This window comes from Hemiscyllium ocellatum, chromosome 10 (assembly GCF_020745735.1).
Source record: "Hemiscyllium ocellatum isolate sHemOce1 chromosome 10, sHemOce1.pat.X.cur, whole genome shotgun sequence".
Classification (NCBI taxonomy): domain Eukaryota; kingdom Metazoa; phylum Chordata; class Chondrichthyes; order Orectolobiformes; family Hemiscylliidae; genus Hemiscyllium; species Hemiscyllium ocellatum.
Window position 1 is genome coordinate 98,311,076 of NC_083410.1, and position 25,381 is coordinate 98,336,456.

Below are 25,381 nucleotides of genomic sequence, written 5' to 3' on the forward strand. Positions count from 1 at the left end.
TTTTCAAAGGTGAGTTTCTCCTTTTAATTTGTAATTTCTGTGGGTCACATGCCAACTGCAGCCAAGAGGACAGGTGGATGACTTGCTCCAGGCCTCTGCAGTTTTGGGCTGAGACAGCAGCTGGGAAGTGCTTGAATGTTATCTTGGGACAGCTTTCTCTCCAATTTCTCCTCATTCTTTGGGGAGTTGCCTGGATCTGTTCAGCTAATATATGCCCCCTACCAAGCATCGTGCCTGGCTGTCACATTAATGTTACTTAGAACAGGAACTTATAACCACATCCAATCATGACCATTGCACATTTGTTTGAATTACTAATGATACTTATGACAAATTTATTAGTTGTAATTATATTTATTATCGCATTAATTTTTTTTTTACCTAAAATGTGAAAATGTGTGTCTTTTTCTTTTCCTTATTTCAACACAGGAGGCATTATACCTGGAAGATACCATTACCTACATGTTTCTAAGCCAGGGATCATATCCTGTGTGGATTCACAGAAGTCACGGCCTGAATATGTAAGTATTAAGTACCACAATGGAAAACCAATTTGTATTAATTTATTGACAGGTGATCTTGAATTTAAAATGATTAATTGAATTGGCATGTGCTTCTCTTTGTGAAAAAGAATTTCAGACTTCTACTATCCTTTCATGAAGGAGTATTTCCTAACTTAACCCCTGAATGAGCTAGCTCTGATTTTAAGGTTATGTACCCTTGTCCTAGAGCTCCCTTCCAGTAAAAATATCTTGCTATCCTATTAATTTCTTTCAAATTTATATAATCCTCAGTTAAAATATCCTTTAGCCTTTGTTATTCCAGCAAAGATAAAGCCAGTTTATGTAACCTGGATTAATGACAATTATATAATCCTCATAGTCTAACTACTGGAATCATGATAACATTTTGGTACATCTATGATGCATTTCTTTCATATATTCCAAGGCCATGTATCCTCTTAAGGACTCTGCACAGCTGTAATAAAACACTCCTACCTTTTCGCTCTAGCTTCCTAGTTCTAATGGCCGACATTCTACTATCCTTTTTTTGTGCTTAACCTCTACCTGGTGATTATGGACCATACATCTCTTTTGAATCACCACTTTCATGTCATTGTTCACTATTTAAGTAAAACTGGTACATAGATCTGTCTGTTTTTGGTCCAAAATGGATAGATTTGCATCTTTCTTTTGCTCTTTTAATGTGGCATCCTCATTGTCCAGATTAATCATTGTCTTCCACACATCTCTATGTGATTGGACCACAAAGGAGCAAAGAAAACATGCAAGGTCCAAGAAATCTCAGCAAATATGAAGTCTCAATCTGCACTATTGACATTGTTAAGTACCACATCTCTAACCATCAATCTCATATGTACTTAAATTTAAATCCATCTACTGCAGTTTTGATTACTCTCCCTACATAATTTTCTTTTACAATCTCTTAGACAATATTATGCAGTAAAATGGTAAACATATCTTCTGACTCATTCTGAACAATGCCACAGAAAATCCATTAAAATATGATTGATAGATTAAGAAGGAAGTTTGAAATTTTGACATTTTATTTTTATGTATTTTTAATAGTCAGAGATGTTACATTTATTTGTTTCTGAAATAATTTTAAAATACTGACATGAAACTATCGCCGTGGTGGAATATAGGCAGTTATAATCAACATTGGATAACTCTAATATTTATTTTTGTGTGTTTGTGAAGGCCTTGAACGTTAGGCAGAGCTATGGGAAATCTGCAATAATGTATAATTTTCTAAAGGTTCAAAAAGTAAAGCTGACATTTGTTTCACGTTCCTAGAATCAAAGCAAAGGCTTTTGTTTTACATAGTCATAATATTCCGTAGGTTAGAGAACTCCTACTAAGGTCACATCTTCTGTTTTTGGCACTAACTAGCCAACATATTTTATGGCACATTTGTGGTTAAAATTATCCAGTAAGGAAGTCGGCTTAGCCAAAAACAGCATGAAATGTCATCCAGAAATTCTAATCACATTTTGTTGAATCTAATGGGTGGATTGCCATTATATTGGGAGATTTATTAAGAGGACACCTTTGATGCAGAATCAAATAATTTCTAACACCATTCTAACACTATTGTAAGCATTGTTTGCTATCGTATCAATATCTAACATTTTAAATGATGCTAATTGACTTCATCTTGGGGAAGTGATCTCTAGCAGACATGGGCTTTATCACCTTTAGCACTCTCAAATGCTGTTCACATTGTATTTCCATTCACATAAAGATGACCATCTGCCATTTTGTAATAGCCTGTTTCACTTTGTAAATGTTTGATAAATGAATAAATACATACCAAGAGATTGTAAATGCATTTCATTTTGTAGGTAGAAGTGATCATTGCATTGATTCCTATGGCAGTTATCTTTATCTATACTTTTCCTCAAAGGTTTTTTTCCAGTGACATATATTTAATGCAGTTATTGTCATAAAATATCTGTGCAAGATTATAAGGTCTAACACACAGCAAAAATAATGCAAGGCACAATTAATTTATTTTTCTATTATAATTTAAATGTTTTAATAAAATGCAGTATTCTGGTTCACTTCCACACAAATATTCCTCTTTGCTGTCGAAGAGCCGATTAAAAACAAAACATAATAAGTATACATGTTAAAAGACACACTTCAACAAAATTAAGGCACTATTAACATATAATTCATCAAATTAAGTTATTAGTTGCTAATTATTTTTACGGTTACGTGGCTTTTCAAATGCAAACACTATACCAATCAAAAACACCAGATTTAGTATTAATGTTGGTTTGCCCACTATTAATCCTAAATTACTTTTTCTAACAAAACAATCACTCTGTATTAAGTAAGAAAAGTAGCCAGTAATGAGACACTACTAATGAATAAACATTTCAGTGCAAAACTGAAAGCAAATTAAAAGGCACACACCATGTAGGTAGACAACATGGAAAGGATGACCAAAGGAAATGTGAAGACATTAGGAAATAAGTTGATAAAACAATTAAGGTGTCAAAGAGGAACTGCCAAATTTAATAATGAAGCAATATAAAACAGCCAAGTGTTCTACAGATATAAAACTAAATAAAAGAAAATCCTGAATAGTGATTGGCTAATCGTAGACACAAAAATAGGAAGGTGGCAGAAATATTAAATAATTATGTTGCCTAAAAATTTACGAGGGAGTCTATGAAGATGGTCATGCTATTGGATTGAGTTAAAAAAAGGAGTTCAAGTTGGAAAGGTAGGAGATAAGATAAGCAAGCTTAGGGATTGTAAAACACAAGGGTCTGTGTAAGTTGCATCTGTGTAAGTTTAAAGAAACCAGAGAGGACATAGTAGAGGTATTATTGTGTTTATTAAAAAAAGTCATTATAAATAGGAATAATAGCAGAGGATTGGCAGACTGTTGATACTATATGTATTTTTAAAAATTAAGAAAACACAAGTCTGGGCAAGTATTGGCATTGCCGGTAGGAACAATAATACAAGCATTTCATAGCAGTTAAATTGCAGCAATCACCACTGATGTCAAAGAAAGCTGCTCAAAAGGTTTAGCAAATTCTGTGTCATGGATTTTCTGACATCAGCTTGAAGGTTGCACCTAGTCAAAGGCATCCTCAAAAAATAGTAATGTTACTGACCAGAGTAAGCAGCCAGTCACATTGAAATATTTTCACAGATAGAAACACAGGAAGAATGTGCACTGAAATGTTAATTTTCAATTAAAACTTCTAAAGAGAACACAAAAATTAATCAGGAAATGCACATGGGATTAAAAATGTAATATTTAAAAGAGGTTTTTGTAAAGGTTTATTGCTCATGATAATACAAAAACAAGGATACAATTCTCAAGGGAATGAAAGACCGTGGAATCTTATGTGCACAAATTGTTGAAAGTGGCAAGGCTAGTTGAGAAAGGCAATAAAAAACTTTATAGGATTATGGGCTTTTGAAGTAAAAACCTCGGACTAAATTACTTAAAATGTCAGGTTACCTACCTCTCTGGCTGAACAGTCAAGGGGATCCCACTAATGAGGGCATAAGTCATCCTGCAAACACTTCATAGCCAATTGGCCCTGAATGTGCTATTGACCATCAGAGTGACCACCACACAGTCCTTGTGGAGTAAAGTCCCACCTTCACATCGGGAATACCTGATGAAGGGTTTATGCCCGAAACGTTGACTTTCATCCCCCTCGGATGCTGCCTCACCTGCTGTGTTTTTTGCAGTGCCACACCTGCAGTCCTCACTTTCTCCCAGACTTTGAACAGATCTAGCGACCGAAGACTGGGCATCCATTAGGTGCTGTGGGCCATCAATAGCAGCAGAATTGTATTCCATGTGCTACCTCATGGCCCAGCATATCCTGCACTCAATCATTATCATCAAGCCAGGGGATCAACTCTGGTTCAATGGATAGAGCAGGAGGACATGCAAGGAGAAGCATCAGGCATACCTGAAAATGAAGTGTCAACCTTTTGAAGCTATCAGACAGGACTTTTTAACTTGTTAGGCAACATATACAGCAATTGATAGACAAAGTTGAGCGATTCTACAACCAATAGATCAGATCTAAGCATTGCAGTCCTGCCATATCCAGTCCTGAATGGTGGTGGAAAATTAAACAACTCATGAAGGAGGAGGCTTTACAAGTACCCTCACCTTCAATGATGGAAGAGCCCAGCACATCAGTGCAAAATATAAGGCTGAAGCATTCGCAGAAATCTTCAGCCAGAAATATCAAGTGGATGATGCATCTCAGCCTCCTCCGGTAGGCCCCAGCTTGACAGAAACTAGTCTCCAGCCATTTTAGAATCATAGTGTCATAGAGAGTACAGCACAGAAACAGACCCTTCACGTGATAACAAGAAACAATTGGAGACAATGGATACTGTAAAGGCTATGACCCTGACAACATTCCGGCAATAGTACAAAAGACTTGTGCTCCAGAACCTGCTGCTCCCCAAGCCAAGCTCTTCCAGTACAGTTACAACACTGGCATCTACCAGACAATGTTAACATTTGCCCATGAAGATCCTGTACATAAAAAGCAGGACAAATCCAACCCAGCTAATTGACGCCCCATCAGTCAACTCTCAAACATCAGTAAAGTGATGGAAAATATTGTCAACAGTGCCATCAAACAGCTCCTGACATCATTACAGCCTTGTTTCAAACATAGACAAAAGGTATCAATTCCAGAGTGAGAGTGAGGTGAGAGTGACAGCCCTTGATATCAAGGCTGCAAGTGAGATATCAAGGAACCCTGGCAAAACTGGAATCAATTGGTATCTGGGGGCAAACTCTCCCTGTTTGGACTCATATCTGGCACATAGAAAGATAGTTGTGGTTGTTGGAGGTCAGTCATCTCAGGTCCAGGTCTTCTCTGCAGGATTTCCTCATTGTATTGTTCTCGGCCCAACCAACTTTTGCTGCGTTATTAATGACTTTCCCTTCACCATAATGTCAGAAGTCGGAATGTTTACCAATGATTGCCTAATGGTCAGCACAATTCACGATTCTCAGATACTGAAGCAGTCCATGGTTAAAAGCAAAGATCTGGACAATATCCAGGCTTGGCTGATAAGTGTCAAGTAACTTTTGCTGCCATAAAAGTGCCAGGCTATGACCATCACTAATATGTGACAATCTAACCACCACCCCTCGATGTTCAATGGCGTTACCATCACTGCCTCCCCCACTGTTAACATCCTGGAGGTTGCCATTGACCAATAACTCAACTGGACTCATCACATAAACACAGTGGCTACTAGAGCAGGTCAGAGGCTACCAATACTGTGGCGAATAACTCACCTCCTGACTCCCCAAAGTCTGTCCATCTGTCCATCAACTATAAGGTACATGTAGGGAGTGTGATGGAATACTCCCACTTGCCTGGATGGGTGCAGCTCCTACAGCACTCAACAAGCTTGACACCATCCAGGACAAAGCAGCCCATTTAATTGGCACGACATCCACAAGCATATACTCTCTCACCCCTGATGGTCAGTTGTAGCAGTGTGTACTATCAACAAGATACACTACAGAAATTCACCAAATATCCTCAGACAGCTCCTTCCAAACCCATCTAGAAGGACAAGAGCAGCAGATACATGAGATTACCACCACCTTCAAAGTTTCCTCCAAGCCACTCACCATCCTGACTTGGAAATGTATTGCTGTTTCTTCACAGTTGCTGGGTCAACATCCTGGAATTCCCTCCCAAGGCTGGTGGACTGCAGCAGTTCAAGAAGGCAGCTCACCATCTCCTTCTCAAATGCAACAAGGACAGGCAATGAATGCTGACCAGCTAGCGCCGCCCATGTCCCACAAATGAAAAGAATGGATGTAGAATTTCCATCCCTTAGAGACAATTAGCACTACCTTAGAGAGCTACTGGCCATTCAGAGGCCTGTCTCACCTGCCATTCAGAGGCCACTCTCACGACTAGTTAATACTGGCAGCAGGGGTTAAGACCTTTTAACAGACTACTCTCATGACTGTCATTGCTGTAAAATTGTGTGGAGAGGGTAAAGCAGTGACAGGGTAACCACTGGATTGAACATGCCTCCCCCACCTTCAAATCCATTGACATTGAGCATTAAATCCAGTCCATGAAGTTCAAAGGCAAAGAAGTTATGGCAAGTCATTATAATACACTGGTTCAGCCTCAGCTAGAGTAACACTCAATTCTGGGCAGAACAGCTCAGGAAGGATGTGAATGCATTAGAAAGAGTGGATAAAACATTCTGAGAATAGTTCCAGGCTTACAGAACTTTAGTGAGTCAAGGAAGGCAAAGAACTGGCAAACGCAACCAAGTTGTTGATCTTAATCTTAGTGACAATGATGTCCATGAGTACCTCATACTTATTGTTGCCAGAAGTGTAAACTGCATTTACATTTCAACATATTGTCTAGCTATCACCATTGTTAACAGCTAACCTGAGAATGCAACTTTTAAAAAAAGGTTTTGTGATTTACACATGAAAGAAGTGAAACTATCACTATATTCTAACAGATGAAAAGCTTACCAGACAATCAATTTTTCAATGTATAATTTCAGTTACTTCACACTGCAAATTTTTGCTATAAATTCTGTGTTACGAACGAACCCTGCACAATCACCTGATGAAGGAGCGTCGCTCCAAAAGCTAGTGTGCTTCCAATTAAACCTGTTGGACTATAACCTGGTGTTGTGTGATTTTTAACTTTGCATTTACAATGAGTGTCAGTAACTGGCTTTTAGAAAGTGTAGCAATCTCTTCCACAATCAAAGTGCGAGATGATGCACTTTTGTACACAGAACGTGAAGAGACAGTGTAAAATACAGGGTACTAATTTAGTCATGAAAGGTGGCAGGACAGGTGAAGAGCTGTTTAAAAATAAAGCATGCAGTAGGTTAGGCTTCATAAATACAGAGAAGACTAAAATAAAATCTGATGGAAGGTTTCAAAATCATGAGGATTCTGGATAGTGTGGATGGAGAAAACCTATTACTAAACTGATCAGGAACCAGAGGCACAGTTTTAAAGCATTTTGCAAAAGAAGCAAATGTGAGATGAGACAGGAGCTTTTTTCACATATTTAGGATCTGGACTGCACTGCCTGGAAATGTGGTGGTGGCAGATTCAATTGAGAGATGCCTCTTTGTCGGTTACATTGAACAGTAACTCTTCAATACATACACCAGTACTGTTCCCCAATTCTTCCGCCATTACATTCATTACTGCATCAGTACTACATCCTGCACCCAGGCTGAACTGGAGCAGTTCATTGACTTTACTAACAACTTGCACCCTGCCCCCAAATTCACTTGGTCTATTTCAGACACCACCCTCCCTTTCTTGACCTCTCTGTTATCTCCGACAACAATTTACGGACCAGCATTTGCTATAAACTCACAGACTCCCATAGCAACCTGGGCCACATTTCCTCCCACCCTAAATCCTGCAAAAACTTAATTCTATTTTCCCAATGTTTCTGTCAGATCTGCTTACAAGGAGACATTCCACTCCCAGGCATCGTAGCTGTTCTTCTATTTCAAACAACATTTTTTTACCTGCTTTGTCCTCAGACAGCCCTCCACTGCACCTCCTCCATTCCTCACTCCACTGCTCTAAAACCCCCCTTTTGAAACATAAGTATAAGGTTCCCTTTGTCCTCACTTTCCACATCACCAGCCTTCGCATCCAACATATCATCCGCCAATTCCAATTTGACCCTACCACCCAGAACATCTTCCCCTCCCCACCCCCCCCCCCATCTTCCGCAAGGACCGTTCCCATTGCCACTCCTTGGTTCAAGCCACACTTCCCACCAACCCCTCCAACCCCTCCCTGTACCTTTCCCTGCAACCGAAAAAGATGCAACACCTGCCAATATGCCACCTCCCTTAGCTCCATCCAGAGCCTCCAAACAGTCCATCCAGGCTCACCTAGTCTACTGCATCTGGTGCTCCCAATGTAGTCTTCTGTACATCGGTGAGACCAAATGTAGACTAGGTGACCATTTCACTGAGCATCTTTGCCAGGCCTGATAGGGCCAGCCCGACCTCCTGGTCACCGTCCATTTCAATTCCTCCGAAATGTCTACCCTCGGCCTCCTCCATTGCTTCAGTGAATCAGACTACAAATTGGAGGAACAACACCTCATCTTCAGCATGGGCATTCCACAGCCTGGAGGACTCGACATCAAGTTTCCAATTTCAAATAACCTTTCCACTCATGCCCCGATTCTCTTTCCAGCCCCACTTTCTCCCTTCCATTACATCTACTAATCTAATCTTTCCTTCCAGCTACCAACCAGATTCCTCCCTCTCATCAACCAACCAAGTCATATCTACCACCTGTGTCCACTTATCATTACCTCACCATACTGCTATTCTCCCCACCCCATCACCACTACCCATCACCCCCATCTTTAGCTCCCCCTACCCCCACCTCCAGTCCTGAAGAAGAGTTATACCCAAGAAGTTGACTTCTCCACCTCCTGATGCTGCCTGGCTTGCTGTGTTCTTCCAGACTCCCATTTGTCCACTGCAGATTCAATTGAGGTTTTCAAAAGGGCTTTTGATGTTGTTTGTATACACATATAATGTATAGGGTTATAGGAAAAAGGCAGGAAATTCCCATTAAGTTAAAATGTTTTGAGAGCCAATACAGACACGTTGGACCAAATTGCCTCTTTGTTCGCCTAACTCCCTGTGATGCTGTGATATTGGCAAAGCATTATTCATCTGTGAGAAGCATCCTGATACCAGCAGATTTTAGGTATGCTTCAACTGTTATAAGACTTTAATGAGGAGACTTTAGTCACAGAGGCCCAAAGGGAAATGTGTGTGTGTGTCAGCTTTACCAATAGAACACATTAATTGAAATTAACCCAACTACCATCCACCCACTGTAAACATGTTACTATCCATTTTTCTTCCTTGTTGTGGAATTGTGATTTAGTCAAAACAAATCTAGTTCTCGCTCCTATGGGAGTTCCAGGCTTTGCCTCATAGTCAAAATTTGCCCAAACTCCCCCCACAATCCTTCATGTATCCTTTTGTCTAACTGTCCTGTAAACCACATCAGATTTCTCCAACCACCTGTTTTGCTTGAGTTGAGTATTGCTAATAAAAACACGTTCTGTCAAAACTTTTCATCTTGCTGTCATCAGAACAGTTCATATGAATACTAATTAAAGGAGAAAATTAACATTTGTACTGCATGAGAGGAGAGTTCTAATTGGTAGAGAATGCATAATTTAATGACAAGTGCTAAATTAGGGGAAAGCTAATTACAATAGTATTAGGCAAGAACTGGAGAAGTTAGATTGGGAGTAGCTATTTGAGGGTAAATGCATATCTGACATTTGGGAATCTTTTAAAACCCAGTTAATCAAAGTTCATAATCAGCATGCTCCTGTGAGGTTGATAGTTAAGGATGGCAAGGAGAAAGTGAGATCTGCAGATGCTAGAGATCAGAGCTGAAAATGTGTCGCTGGAAAAGCGCAGCAGGTCAGGCAACATCCAAGGAACAGGAAATTCGACGTTTTGGGCATAAGCCTGATGAAGGGCTTATGCCCGAAACGTCAAACTTCCTGTTCCTTGGATGCTGCCTGACCTGCTGCGCTTTTCCAGCAACACATTTTCAGTTAAGGATGGTAATACTTGGGAACTCTGGAAGACAAGAGATATTGAAAGTTATTCAAAAGGATAAAGAAAACATATGTAAAGTTAGGAAACTGAAATCAGAAAAGGTCTTGAGGAATATGAAGGAAGCAGGGAAGAATTTAAACAAAGATTTAGGAGGGCTAAAAGATGTGATGAAATGTCCTCGGCAAGTAGGATTAAGGAGAATCCCAAGGCATTTTATACAAATTCAAGGTTTGTGTAAAGATTTGTAGCTAGGGTGCCAGTTGTTGTGGTTATGGTTATGTTCACCAAGCTGGGAAGTTAATTTGCAGACGTTTCATCCCATGTCTAGGTGACATCTTCACTGCTTTGGAGACTCTGTAGAAGTGTCGTTCTTCTTCCCTTTGTAGGTCGGGAGTACTGCAATGTGTCTTTTTGAACAGGGTGCTAATGCAGCTTCTCTTGTGTGTATGTTTGGATGGTTGCTGTTGTAATTCAGAACCTGGTTGGTGTGTGTGGCTTTCCTGTACACTCGCGGGGATATCCTGCAACTTCATCCACAGATGCCTAACAGACAAACAACGTGACGAGGACATGCCACAACCTAACTCATTAGCCACGCTGCCTTATATAAAAAATGTCTCAGAACTGACAGTCAGACTTCTCTGACCACTGGGATTCATGACAGCCCATAAACTGATAACCACACTCAGACAACACCTCACCAGGACAAAAGACCTGATACCCATCATGTGCAAGACTAATGTAATTTACAAGATTCTTTGTAAAGATTGCATGGAACACCATATAGGGCAAACAAGCAGACAACTAACAATCTGCATCCATGAACACCAACTAGTCACTAAATGCCACGACCAGCTCTCCCTAATAGCCATACACACAGATGACAGGGACTGAAAATTCGACTAGGACATCTCAACAGTCATAGGACAAGCTAAACAGAGGACGGCCAGAGAATTCCTAGACACATAGCACTCATCCACAGACCCTGTCAATATGCACATTGACCTGGATCCAATATACGGCCACTACAACAAACAACTGGAACCAGTATCTGGATGCAGCAGCAACGGAACCAAAATAAATGGAACTAAATAAGTGTGAGGTGATGCATTTTGGAGGTCAAATGCAAGCAGAAAGTGTACAGTAAATGGCAGGACTCTTAGGAGCATTGCTATACTGAGGGATCTTGGAGTGCAAATCCATAGCTCCCAGAAAGTGACAACACAAGTGAATAAGGTGGTAAAGAAGGCATACCACATGCTTACCTTCATCGGTCAGGGTATAGAGTATAAAATTGGCAAGTCATTTTGGAGCTGTATAAGGCTGTGGGTAGGTCACATTTGGAGTAATGTGTGCATTTCAGGTCACCACACTATAGGAAGAATGTGAAAGCTTTGTAGAGGGGACATCAGAGGTACCCTGATTGGAATCTATTAGCTATAAGGATAGGTGAGACAAGCTTGGATTGTTTTCACTAGAACATCAGACATTGAGGGGCAACAAGATAATGTATATTTAGTCAGGGGTGAATATAGGATAGGGGAATGAGTCTGGGTGGATTACTCTTCAGAGGGTCGGTGTGACTTGTTGGGCCAAGAGGCCTATTTCCATACTGTAGGGAATCTAATCTAATCTAAAATTATGAGATGCATGCTTAGTTTGAGTCATTGGAGTCTTTTTCCTCCGATGGACATGTCAAAACCTAGGCAGCATAAGTTTAAGGTGTAAGAGGGAGAGCCTACAGTAGATGTACAAGGCAAATCTTTTACAGAGGGGCCAGTAGGTGACTGAATCATGCTGCCTTGGAAGGTTGTAGAAGCAGATACAATAGAACTGGTTAAGAGGCACTTAGACACACAAACAGATAGGGAATACAGAGGTATGGACCATGTGCAGGCAGATAGGATTAGTTTAGGATTAATCACCAAAAAACATGGTGGGCCAGTGGGCCTGTTCCTGTGCCATACTGTTCCATGTTCTGTCACAGTTAAAGTTTTAAAGCAGGCATATTGACTCCGACTGGTCAGGGCATTGCATTGACAAATGCAAAGTTGGATGTGGTTGGTGCCTTTGGTGTTGCAAAAAAACAGTGAAGGAATAAGTTATTTGAAATGATCAACCAATCTTTGGGACATATGTCCTACATACCTGACATCACTCTGACACTGAAATTCAAATATCATAATACTCATTTGTGTGATAGGCAAACACCTTTTGGCTTGACAACAGCACTTGTTAAGGATGAATACCACTCATGTTCCTCCTACATAGGAGCACCAAGTGACAGCTAACTTCAGCTGTTGCTTAAACCTTTGATATACTTCACCCTTCCAGGGTAACAGAAATACTCTTGATACTTTTCAGGACAAAGAATGACCCCTTAGGGTCTTTCATGTGTTTTTGTAATATGCAATAAGAAATGATCCGGTCAGGGTAGCTATTATCTTGGATAATGGCCTTGATGCACCCTGTTTCAGTATCAAGTTTACATACTGAACAAATGGTACAGGTTACAAGATTGGAAAAATCATAAGAACTAAGAGCAGGAGTAGGCCATCTGGCCCTTCAAGCCTGCTCCACTATTCAATAAGATCATGGCTGATCTTTTCGCAGACTCAGCTCCACTTACCTGCCCTCTCACTGTATCCTTTAATTCCTTTATTGTTCAAAAAATCTAATATAGCTTTAAAACAGTTTACTGAAGTAATGTCAACTACTTCACTGGACAAGGAATTCCATAGACCAACAACTTTCTGGGTGAAGAAGTTCCTTCTTAATTAAATCCTAAATCTTCTCCATGTAATCTTGAGGTTATGCCTTCTTGTCTTAGTTTCACTTGCCAGTGGAAACTGTCCACTTCTACCTTATCTATCCCCTTAATAATTTTATATGTTTCTGTAAGATCCCCCCTCATTCTTCTGAATTCCAATGAATATAATCCCAGTCTACTCAGTCGCGCCTCAATAGCCAACCCCCTCAACTCTAGAATCAACCCAGTGAACCTCCTCTGCATCCCCTTTAGTGTCAGTACATCCTTTCTCAAGTAAGGAGACCAAACCTACACACAGTACTCCAGGTTTAGCTTCACCAGCACCTTGTATAACTGCAACATAACCTCCTGTTTTCAAAGTCAAGCCCTTTAGTAATGAAAGACTGTTTAATGCTGACCAATTTGAGGTGAAATGGAGACAATTGCCTAATTTATACAGGGGAAAAGGGCAGAGGAGTTCTGAACCACTAATTTGTATTGAAATAGGTGCCTAATACATCAATATCTGCACTAAGGAATGCTTGCAGTCCTGACATTCACACAAATCTGAAAATTTACAAATTTTGTTCCCAAAGCAAATATTCAGGATTATTATTAAGAATGATAAAAAGTATTGGACTTAACATCAATCCCTGCAGTATGCTACTTGTAATTGGACTCCAAACAGATCAAAATCAAGATTCTTAGGGGGCTTGAGGGGAGGGATGTGGAGAGGTTGTTTCCCTATTGTGGGAAAGTACAGGAGCAGGTAGCATCATGTCAGGTTAAGGAGTCACCCACTTAAGACAGAGATGAGGAAGAATTTTTTTCTCACAGACAATAGTAAGTCAGTGGAATACTTTACCCCAGAGGGCTGGTGGCGTTGAGTGTTTAACTGTATTCATAGCTGAGACAGAGATTTTTAATCAGTAAGGAGATCAAGGATTATGGGGTTAAGGCAGAAAAGTGAAGTTGAGGATTACTAGATCAGACATGATTTGGAGATGCCGATGTTGGACTGGGGTGTACAAAGTTAAAAATCACACAACACCAGGTTAGAGTCCAACAGGTTTAATTGGAAGCACACTAGCTTTTGGAGCGACGCTCCTTCATCAGACAATCACCTGATGAAGGAGCGTCGCTCCGATAAGTAGTGTGCTTCCAATTAAATCTGTTGGACTCTAACCTGGTGTTGTGTGATTTTTAACTTAGATCAGACATGATCTCATTGAATAGCAGAGCAGATTTGTTCCTGTGTCTTATAGTCTTATAGTCTAATCCTCAGAGCTAAGTTTTAAACTTAACTACTGTCTAATATAGCTGCAATTATAACAAAATAAATTTCAGCTTCTTGCTGCTGTAGCCACACATTAATAAGTGTTCTAGCAAATATCCTCAAGTTTTGCAGAGCCAATTTCAATGCAGTTATCCTATTTCTTAGCATAACATTTACAGTAGCTATTACAGTGTTCAGTCTGAAACTACATACATTGTGAGACAGCACTTTGTAGTGTTTATATCTTGTTGCTCCGGCAATATGTGTTTAGAACTTTCAACTAATTGCTCATCCACATATAGTTGAGATCTAAATATCTGCAGCCTACATTCAGTCTCCAATCACAGACTGTGTGATATCCTTAGTCAGTTAATTACTCTTGGTAGTGATATAACCACACGGTGAAGCCACAGGTGACTGAATCTCTCTGTTGTTGTTTGCAGAAGTGATCCTCAGGCTTTGAATATTGTTGTTGCAGTTAATCCAACATAATTTGTGAATAGAGGGTGTCATTTATTATTCCTGTTGAAAAGTGTGGTGCTGGAAAAGCACAGCAGGTCAGAAAGCATCTGAGGAGAGTCAGTGTTTCGGGCATAAGCCCTTCATTAAGGATGTGGAGGGGGAAGGAGACAGAGATAAATAGGGCAGTAGGAGTAGGGTAATGGGCAAGGTAGCTCGGAAGGTGAAAGGTGGAAGAGGGTGGGGGTAATAGTGATGGTCGGTGGGGAGGGTGGAGCAGTTAGGTGGGAAGAAAGATAGACAGGTAGGACAGGTCAAGAGGCAGTGCCTTGGAGAGATGGATTTGGGATGAGTAGGAGAGATTTGGAAACTAGTGAAGTCGATGTTGATGTCGTGTGGTTGAAAGGCCCCAAGGCAGAAGATGAGGCATTTTTCATTCACTTGTCGGGTGGCTTTGATTTGGCGGTGGAGGAGGCCCAGGACTTGCATGTACTCCAGGACTGGGAGGTGGAGTTGAAGCAGTGAAGTTGTTTAGTGCATGTGTCCTAGAGATGTTCCCTGTTTATGCAGGTAACTTTAGCATAATCCATGTGGAATTGGCTAAGCCAGTGCAAAAGATCAGGATTTATAAATCTGTGTAATCTCCAACAAATATCCCCTGGGTCAGAATCTGACATGATCAGTCAAGCTACTTATAGATTCAGGAGCAAATTACTGCAGATGTTGGAATCTGTACTGAAAACAACAAATGCTGGAGATCACAGCAGGTCTGTTCAGAGTCATCTAGACTTGAAATGTTAGCTTGCTCTCTCTCCAGGGATGCTGTCAGACCCGCTGTGATTGCCAGCATTTGTTGCTTTCAGTACTTGTAGGTACAGTTTGGTGAATCATGTTTCACCCACAAAAGTAGCCACACTCTCAGGTTAAAATTGCAAATCTACGAGTTAAGGAAGATTCTTCAAATTGCGCTTCATTCCTCAGATGCCGTGACACTAACAAGCATATTTTAAAAGCATTTTGTATCAAATGATGTTTGAATTACTAAGAGATTAATTTATACTCACCAATTAAATAATTTGAATGCTAAATAAAGGTTGTCTTTATTAATATATTTACACATTATCTGCATGTGAACATTTGTGCATTTATTGAACACTTTTAAAAACCAACACAATTTAGAGCACATTTTGACTACAATTTCTTAAATCTGTTCTAAACATAAATTCTTCTTTCTAATATCCACTAGAACTACATAGCGAGACACTCTGTATCATATGGACAGAGAATCAAAGCAACACAAATGCTAGCTTATGAGCATCTGCAATGCAATGATTCATTTTTCATATTGATCTTATTTTCCATCTCATTTTTAATATATGAGGAGTTAGCATACTTTGGACTGGAACTGAACAAATGCAGTTTTTGTGGCTTCCACATTGGCCATTATCATACGCTATAAGTTTACAATTCTGTTGCGAAATGCCAACCTCAATTCAACTAGTTTCAACTAATTTATGTACTCTTGTTTCATAAGCTGAATATAGTCTTTTCATAGCTATTATGATTCAGATTCTGTGGTTATCTCACCAATCTTATGTCAAAACTTGTTCTACTGAAATCTGTCTTCAGAGCTGGTTTGAGAGGTCATTACCAATTCCAAATATTAACACTTCCTATCAATGATCACCTGCACTTCAAAATGAGTAAATATTCAACCAAACTAGATTTTCTTGGATTTTGATTTTAAAGTAGCTACTGCTTTCCATTCAGCTCTGGCGGTGGTTATTGACAAAAAAACTATAGATGCTGGAAGAACACAGCAAGCCAAGCAGCATCAGGAGGTGGAGAAGTTGACATTTTGTGTGTAACCTTTCTTCAGGCCTAGAGGTGGGTGTAAGGGGAGCTGCAGATAAAGGGGTAGCGGGGGCAGGGTGGTGAAGTGGGGATAGGTGAAGACAGGCAAAGGGTATGATCTGGTTGGTCAATGGGAAGAATGAATGAATCGGTGGTTGGGAGAAGTGAAAGGGAGGGGGAGGGGCTGGGATGAGAGTCAGGGGATGGGAAGTTATTTGAAATTGGAGAACTCAATGCTGAGTCTTCCAGGCTGTAGGCTGTCCAGACGGAAGATGAGGTGTTGTTCCTTCAATTTGTGGTTTGATTCGTTGTGGTAATGGAGGAGGCCAAGGATGGTCATGTCAGAAAAGGAGTAGGAAGGGGAAGTAAAATGGGTGGTGACTGGGAGGTCTGGTCGGTCCCTGCAGGCCCGGCTGACGTGCTCGGCGAACCATTCCCTAAGTTTAAGTTTGGTCATCCTGATATAGAGAACACCACATCGGGAGCATCTGATGCAGTAAGCGTAAGTTGGAAGAGAGGCAGGTGACCCTCTGTCTCACTTGGAAGGACTGTTTGGGGTCCTGGATGGAGGTGAGGGAGGTGGTGTACCGGCAGGTTTTGTATTTTTTCCGGTTGCAGGAGTAGGTACCTGGGGGTGTGGGCGTGGTTGGTGGAGAGAGCGGCGCAAACCAAAGGCTGTTGAAGGGAACAGTCCTTGTGGAAGGCAGAGAGGGGTGGTGTAGGGAGGATGTACTTGGTTGTGGGGTATAGTTGGAGTTGGCAGAAGGATGATGCATTGGTTGCAGAGACTGGTGGTATATTACTCACAGACTCTCACAATTACCTGGATGACACCTTCTCCCACCCAGTATCCTGCAATAACTCTGTCCTGTTCTCCCAATTCCTCCATCACCACCGCATCTGCTGGGAGACATTCCACTCCTAAGCATCCTTAATGCCCACCTATTTCAAACAACACACTTTTCCTCCTTATGTTATCCAAACAGCCCTCCACCGCACCACCTGCATCCCTGTTCCACTTCTCGAAATCCCCCCCCAACTCAATAAAGACAGCGTCCCCATTGTCCTCACCTGCCACCTGACCAGTCTCCGCATCTAAAGCATCATACTTAAACACTTCCACCAACCCCATCTGGACCCCACCACCATGAACATATTCCCCTCCCCACCCCTCTCTGCCTTCCCCAAGGAGTATTCCCATTGACAGCCCTTGGTTTGCGCCACTCTCCCCACTAACCCTGCCCAAACCCCGAGGTATCTTCCCATGCAACCAGAAAATATGCAAAATCTGTCGGCACACCACCCCGCCTCACCTCCATCCAGAGCCCCAAACAGTCCTTTCAGGAAAGACAGAGGTTCACCTGCCTCTCTTCCAACCTAGCTTATTTGTCACAAAGCTGGTCCGTTTTTCTAAAAGCGGTTCCTTTTCTCAAGGATACTGTACCATTGATTTTTTTTCAGAGGAGTCATAAAACACTCCGGACTCCTTCACGGTTGATTTTGGTACAGAGCTAGAAGGGTGTTGAGAGGCCTTTTTGTTTATACATAAACAAATGAGTCTTTAGGCCAAAGCTTTTATGTTTTTAGAAGTCACCTATATAGGTCAAGGGGGTGTGGCCAGCTCTCTGGCTGAGCAATTCAGTCCAGAACTAGTGGGAGTTCATCTGTAGACAGTGTGGAAAGAGGCTGCTGAACTCTCTCTTCTTCTAACTTTCCTATCAGCCTTTGCTTCATTTTAACTGTGTTTTAAGGGGTTTGCTTATTGGGACAACATAATTAAGTCTAGTTTGCATAGACTGAGTTCTATAGGGGTTCTTTATTCTGTTTTTAGTGTTTCATTTTGTAATTTTGTGAATATATTTTTGTCTGTTTTAAAACCTGGCAGTCAACCTAGCTAACTTACTTCAGGTACTTTTCACTGTACACTTAGCAAAACAATTTGCAAAGTTATGGTCTGGGCTGCCTGCTTAAGAAAGTATTAATCCATAACAGATTGGGGGTTTATTGTGGGATTTTAAACAGCGAGTTGGTGTTAGTGTCTTTATTTTGAGTGTTGGTTTGGTTGAGTAGACAAAGCTTGGGATAGTAATGGCTCTTTCACTCACCAAAAGCTTCCTAGAAGTGGATGAGGTGACTTTGGACATTTTGCAAAAGGTGAATAAGACCAAGCTGCAGGAATTAGCAGACAAGCTGGAATTGGAGCTGCTTCTGTGAGGAAAGGAGAGATAATTAAAGCAGTAGCTCAGCTTTCAAACTTGCTGGAGAAACCATCAGAATCTGTAGAGATGGTAAGAATTCAATTGCAAATGAAGCAGCTTTAGTTAGAGGCGAGAGATAAGGAAAGGGCAGCAGGAATGAAACAGTTTGAGTTACAATTAAAAGCAGAAGAGAGGGAAAAAGAACGAATAGCTTTAGCAAAAGAGAAAGAAAAAAGACAGCGTTTGAACTTCAGAAATTGACACCTAAAAAGGAAAGTCAGCTTAAAAAGCTGGAGATAACGGCTGAATGTAACCTTAGCGAGGAAGGAGTACAAACGCATGTGGAAAAGCAGAGAGTTAAAATGGCTAGGTTAGCAGCTGATGTGGCTGATAATTATGAGCTGGTCCATAAGACATAGTTTGGCTTCCAGAATCAATTTCAGTCCATGAGGGGTAGAAATTGGGACAAAGAGAAATCCTTACATGGAAAGGGAAAGGTAGATCTCAGTGAAGATCATAAGGATAACTTACCACAGGGTAAAAAAGAAGCTCTTGAGGGGGACAAAACAGTTACAAAGCTCCGGTGCTTTCAGTGTAATGAAGTGAGCCAAATGAAATCACAGTGTTGGTGGGCTAGGAGAAACCCATTTGGCCATCTGGTCCAGATCCTGTTGTAATCTTAGGTAACCCTCTTCACTGTCCACTACATCTCCAGACAAGACTGGAAGTTCTATTGGATGAGTAACTAAAAGCACAAGGGATGTTAGACAACTGCTTCAGATGATCAGAGTTAGGTTAAGGAGGAAGTGCCAGATCTGCTTAAAAAATATACAAGGTAAAGTTTATTCACATAGGCCAGGAGGAGCAGGTAAAGAGGTTACAATATTAAGGGATACAGGATCTTCCCAGTCTGTAATGCTGAAGGATGAGGAGATATGTACTCCTGAGGCACTATTGCCAGAAAAGATACTGGTACCAGGAATCCATGGTGAGACAAAAAGCACTCATAGTGTCATAGAAATGTACAGCACGGAATCAGACCCTTCGGTCCAACCTGTCCATGCCAACCAGATATCCCAACCCAATCTAGTCCCTCCTGCCAGCACCCAACCCATATCCCTCCGAACCCTTCCTATTCATATACCCATCCAAATACCTCTTAAATGTTGCAATTGTATCAGCCTCCACCACTTCCTCTGGCAGCTCACTCCATAGCTGTACCACTCTCTGTGTGAAAAGTTGCCCCGTAAGTCTCTTTTATATCTTTCTCCTCTCACCCTTAACCTTGCCCTCTAGTTCTGGACTCCCTGACCCCAGGGAAAAGACTTTGCCAATTAACTTATCCCTGCCCCTCATAATTTTGTAAATCTCTATAAGGTCACCCCTCAGCCTCCGACGCTCCAGGGAAAACAGCCCCAGCCTGTTCAGCCTCCACCTATAGCTCAAATCCCAAACCCTGGCAACATCCTTGTAAATCTTTTCTGAACCCTCTTAAGTTTTACAACATCTTTCCGATAGGAAGGAGATTAGAATTGCACGCAATATTCCAAAAGTGGCCGAACCAATGTCCTGTACAGCCGCAACATGACCTCCCAACTCCTGTACTCAATATACTGACCAATAAAGGAAAGCATACCAAACGCCTTCTTCAATATCCTATCTACCTGCAACTCCACTTTCAAGGAGCTATGAACCTGCACTCCGAGGTCTCTTTATTCAGCAACACTCCCGAGGACCTTACCATTAAGTGTATAAGTCCTGCTAAGGTTTGCTTTCCCAAAATGCAGCACCTCACATTTAACTGAATTAAACTCCATCTACCACTTCTTAGCCCATTGGGCCATCAGGTCCAGATCCTGTTGTAATCTGAGGTAACCCTCTTCGCTGTCCACTACACCTATAATTTTGGTGTCATCTACAAACTTACTAACTGTACCTCTTATGCTCGCATCCAAATCATTTACATAAATGACAAAATGTGGAGGACCCAGCACTGATCCTTGTGGCACTCCATTGATCACAGGCCTCCAGTCTGAAAAACAACCCTCCATCACCACCCTCTGTCTTCTACCTTTGAGCCAGTTATGTATCCAAATGGCCAGTTCTCCCTGTAATCCGTGAGATCTAACCTTGCTAATCAGTCGGGGAACCTTGTCGAACGCCTTACTGAAGTCCATATAGATCACATCTACCACTCTGCCCTCATCAATCCTGTTTGTTACTTCCTCAAAAAACTCAATCAAGTTTGTGAGACATGGTTTCCCACACACACAAAGCCATGTTGACTATCCCTAATCAGTCCTTGCCTTTCCAAATACATGTACATCCTGTCCCTCAGGATTCCCTCCAACAACTTGCCCACCCCCGACGTCAGGCTCACTCAGTTATATAAATTGAGGCTAGAATTTCCAGAGGTGAGTGGAGAATTTGTGGTAGGAATACTGGACAAACTCTCAGCTCCAGGAATACCATTTGTCCTTGTAAATGATATAGCTGATTCACCGGTAGGTGTTCTGCCTACTCTAGTTGAAAAGCCATTGGAGACTCAAGCAATTGAAGAAATGCAGAGCATTTATTCAGGGATCTTCCCTGATTGTGTGGTCACAAGATCACAGAGGCACAGATCAAAACGCACAGATAAGGAAGATGATGTAGTTTTATCAGGGACTTTTCTTGATCAGAAAAGTGGTACAAATCAGGAGTAAATACATGTATCTTTAGCTCTGCTAAGCTGATTGAGTTATAGCAGAAAAATAAGAACTTAAAACAGTTGATTCAAAAGGCATATATAGCGATGGAGAGTGAATGCATCCCTATGTTTTATTACTTAACAAATAATATCTTAATGAGGAAATGCACATTCAAGCAGATGAGAAATGAGCAGAAGTTCATCAAATTGTTTTGCCAATAGGGTATAGAATGGAGGTGTTGCATGAGCTATCACTTGGAGATCATTTAGAAGGTGAGGAAAACACAAGCTAAAATACAAAGACATTTTTACTGGCCTGGACTACATAAGGATGTCGTTGAATTTTGCCAGATATGTCATACATGTCAATTAATCAGAAAATCACAGGCAGTAATAAAACCTTCACCTTTAATACTTATTCCAGCATTTGAGTAACCTTTCAGAAGAGTCTTGATTGATTGACTACCTCAAACAAAAAGTAGGAATAAGTGTTTATTAACAATAATGGATGTATCATCTAGATTTCCAGAGGTACTCCCATTACACAACATCACAGCTACAAGGGTTGTAGAAGAATTACTCAATTTTTTATTAGATACAGACTACCGAGAGAGAGTCAGTTAGATCAAGGGTCAGACTTCACATCCAAGCTACTCAAGGAGGTTATAGATAACTTGGAAATAAAGCAATTCAAATCTACTGCATACCAGCCAGAATTGCAGGGATCACTAGAAAGATGGCATCAAACATTAAAGACCATGTTGAGGGCTTGTGGTCAGGATTATCCAGATGATTGGGATAAGGGAATTCTGTTTGTACTTTTTGCGATCAGAGATACATCAAATGAATCAGCCTAATTCAGCCCATTTGAATTAATATTTGGGCATGAAGTAAGTGTACCATTAAAATTGATTAAGGATAAATTAATAAGTCAGAATTCAGAGACCACCCATTTGGACTATGTGACAAATTCTTGAGAATGATTAAACCAAGCTGAAGAGTTGGCTAGGCAGCATTTAAAAGTATCACAGCATACAATGAAAGAAGAACCAGACAAGAAATCACAAATTCGCAATTTTGCAATTGGGGATAAGGTATTGGTGTTACTTCCAGTAATGGGTGAAATTTTAAAAGCCAGGTTTAGAGGACCATATCAAATCGAAAAGAAATTAAATGAGGTGAACTACTTGATAAGGACTCCAGACAGGAGGAAATCTCACAGAGTGTATCATGTGAATATGCTCGAAAGGTATTTTGATAGGGAAGGAAAGCAAGAGGAGAAGGTGTTAATGATTACAGCACAGATGGAAGAACCAAGTTCAGAGGATTCTGAATTGGACATACCTCAAATCTAATTGGACAATGAGGAAGTTGACAAAAATTGGGATAAATATTGAGTTAACTTCCACAAGAAAATCAAATTAACCTGAAAGAGTTATTACTTTCACATAGGGAGATATGCGAAAATAAACCGGGGGGGTACTATCCTGATTGTGCATGATGTAGTTATAGAAGATGCTGTTCCGATTAAGCAATATCCTTATAGGCATAGCCCTTTCAAGTTCACACGGGTTCAGAAGGAAATAGAACGCATTCTCCAAGATGGCATAATTGAAGTGAGTTTTAGTGACTGGAGCTCATCCATAGTCATGGTGCCAAAGCCAGATGGTACCCAGCGGTTGAGTGTGGACTATCACAAAGTCAACACCGTTATAAAGATTGTTGCATATCCAACTCTGCAGTTGGAGGACTGTGTCGAAAAGGTGGGTCAAGCAAACTTACATTTCTAAGTTGGACTTGCTCAGAAGCTACTGGCAGGTACCTCTGTCAGAGAGAGCAAAGGCAATTTCGGCTTTCGTAACACCAAATGAACTACGTCAGTTCAAAGTCATGCCATTTGGTGTGAAAAACGCTCCAGCCACATTTCAGACACTAACTAATAAGGTCATTGCTGGATTACCCAAATCTGTTGTTTACATTGATGACCTGGTGATTTTTAATCACTCATGAAAGGAAGATTTACAACATTTATCGGACTTGTTCAATCAACTTTGGAAGGCAGGCTTGATGGTAAAATTGAATTTGCCAAAGCCCAAGTCGTGTTACTGAACATGTAATTGGACACAGATGACCCCACGGTATGCAAAAATGAAAGTAATTGGGGAATTTCCGACACCGTTGACAAAAAGAGCAGTACTACAGTTCCTGGGATTGAGTGGATTTTATCGGAAGTTTGTCCCGAATTCTAGCAGTGTGGCTGCTCCACTCACCAAATTGTTAAAACAGGGCAAGAAATTTCAGTGGACAGCAGACTGTCAAAAAGCATTTGACAGTCCAAAAGCTGTGTTCACCACTAGCCCAGTATTTGCCACACATGACTACACAAAGCCTTTCAACGTGGCTATCGATGCCAGTGATGTGGATGTTGGTGTGATGCTCCTGCGGGAGGATGATGAGGGAATAGAAAGACCCAAGTGGTATTTTTCCAGGAAGTTGAACATTCACCAACAGAAATATCCAATGGTGGAGAAAGAGACTTTGAGCTTGGTGTTGGCATTACAACATTTCAGTGTTTATATTACCAGCAATGCATCTGAGACAATTGTATACACTGATCATAACCCATTAACATTTGTGGAAATATTAAAGAGCAAAAAGGCCAGACTGTTTAGATGGAGCTTGTTGTTGCAGCCATTCAATTTGACAATTGTGCATGTGGCAGGTCACGAAAACATCTTTGCTGATGTGTTGTTGAGACTTGAATGAGATATGGAGGCATTCGGTGGCGAGGTGCCATGGCCTGAATATGTATGTGGTTGTGAATGTTTGCGTGTGTAGTTAGTATAGTGGATTTGTGTGTTTTATACTAATAATCAGTTTGTTTTTGAAGGGTTTTAAAAAAGCAGCCAACTTTTGATATTGATGGTTCATTTTTTTTAAGGGGGAAGTGTAACAAAGCTTTTTTTCTAAAAGCTGTTCCTTTTCTTAAGGATATGTGTCCTTGGTTGTTTATCCGGGGGGTCATTAAAACTCTCTGGCTCTGAAATAGCTGGGTTTGGTACAGAGATAGAAGGGTATTGAGAGGCCTTTTTGTTTATATGTAAACAGATGAGTCTTTAGGCCAAAGTTTTTATATTTTTAGAAATAACCTATATAAGTCAAGCCAGGTCCCTGGCTGAACAATTCACTTGGAGTTCAGCTGTAGGCTGTGTGGAAACAGACTGCTGAACTCGCTCTCCTTCTGCCCTTCTAACTTCAACCTCTAAGTGTTTGTTTCATTTTTACTGTGTTTAAGGGGTTTGCTTATTGGGACTGTTGTGTATATTCGGAACAACATAATTAAGTCTAGTTTGGATAGACTGAGTTCTATAGGAGTTCTTTATTCTGTTCTTTGTGTTTCATTGTAGAATTTTATGAATTTTTTTTGTCTGTTTTAAAACATTGTAGTCAACCTAGCTAACTTACTCCAAGTGATTTTCACTGTACACTTAGCGAAACAAATTGCAAAGGGCTGGGCTGCCTACTTAAGAATATTTTGAGTGGTCTGGCCTAGTCCATAACATACTACATCTGAGGCTCCTGATGTGGTCTTCCGTACATTGGGGAGACCAAACATAAACTTAGGGAACGGTTTGTCGAGCATCTCAGCTGTGCCTACAGGGGCTGACAGGACTCCCAGTCACTGCCCATTTTAATTCCCCTTCCCATTCCCTTTCTGACATGACCATCCTTGACCTCTTCCATTGACACAATGAACCAAACTGCAAATTGGAGGACCAACACCTCATCTTTCACCTGGGCAGCGTACAACTTGGAGGACTCAACGTGGAATTCTTCAATTTCAAATAACCTCCCTTCTCTTCCCCCAACTCCCTACCCAGCCCTTCCCCCTCCTTTCCATTCCTCCCAGCCATCCACCGGTTTCATTTCTCCCATTGACTAACCAGGTCGTACCCTTTGCTTGTCTTCACATAACTCTACTTCACTACCTTGCCC

The 25,381-nt window shown here is 40.9% G+C and overlaps 1 protein-coding gene across 1 annotated transcript in view; it reads left to right on the top strand.

Annotated features, from left to right (window-relative positions):
• The window catches only part of cfap61 (cilia and flagella associated protein 61), a 236,030-nt gene that overhangs the window by 169,795 nt on the left and 40,854 nt on the right, over positions 1 to 25,381 (top strand). Inside the window, exon 23 of the mRNA XM_060831159.1 lies at positions 430 to 521. Coding sequence (XP_060687142.1) covers positions 430 to 521 — 92 coding nt within the window. The remainder of the gene's footprint in view (positions 1 to 429; positions 522 to 25,381) is intronic.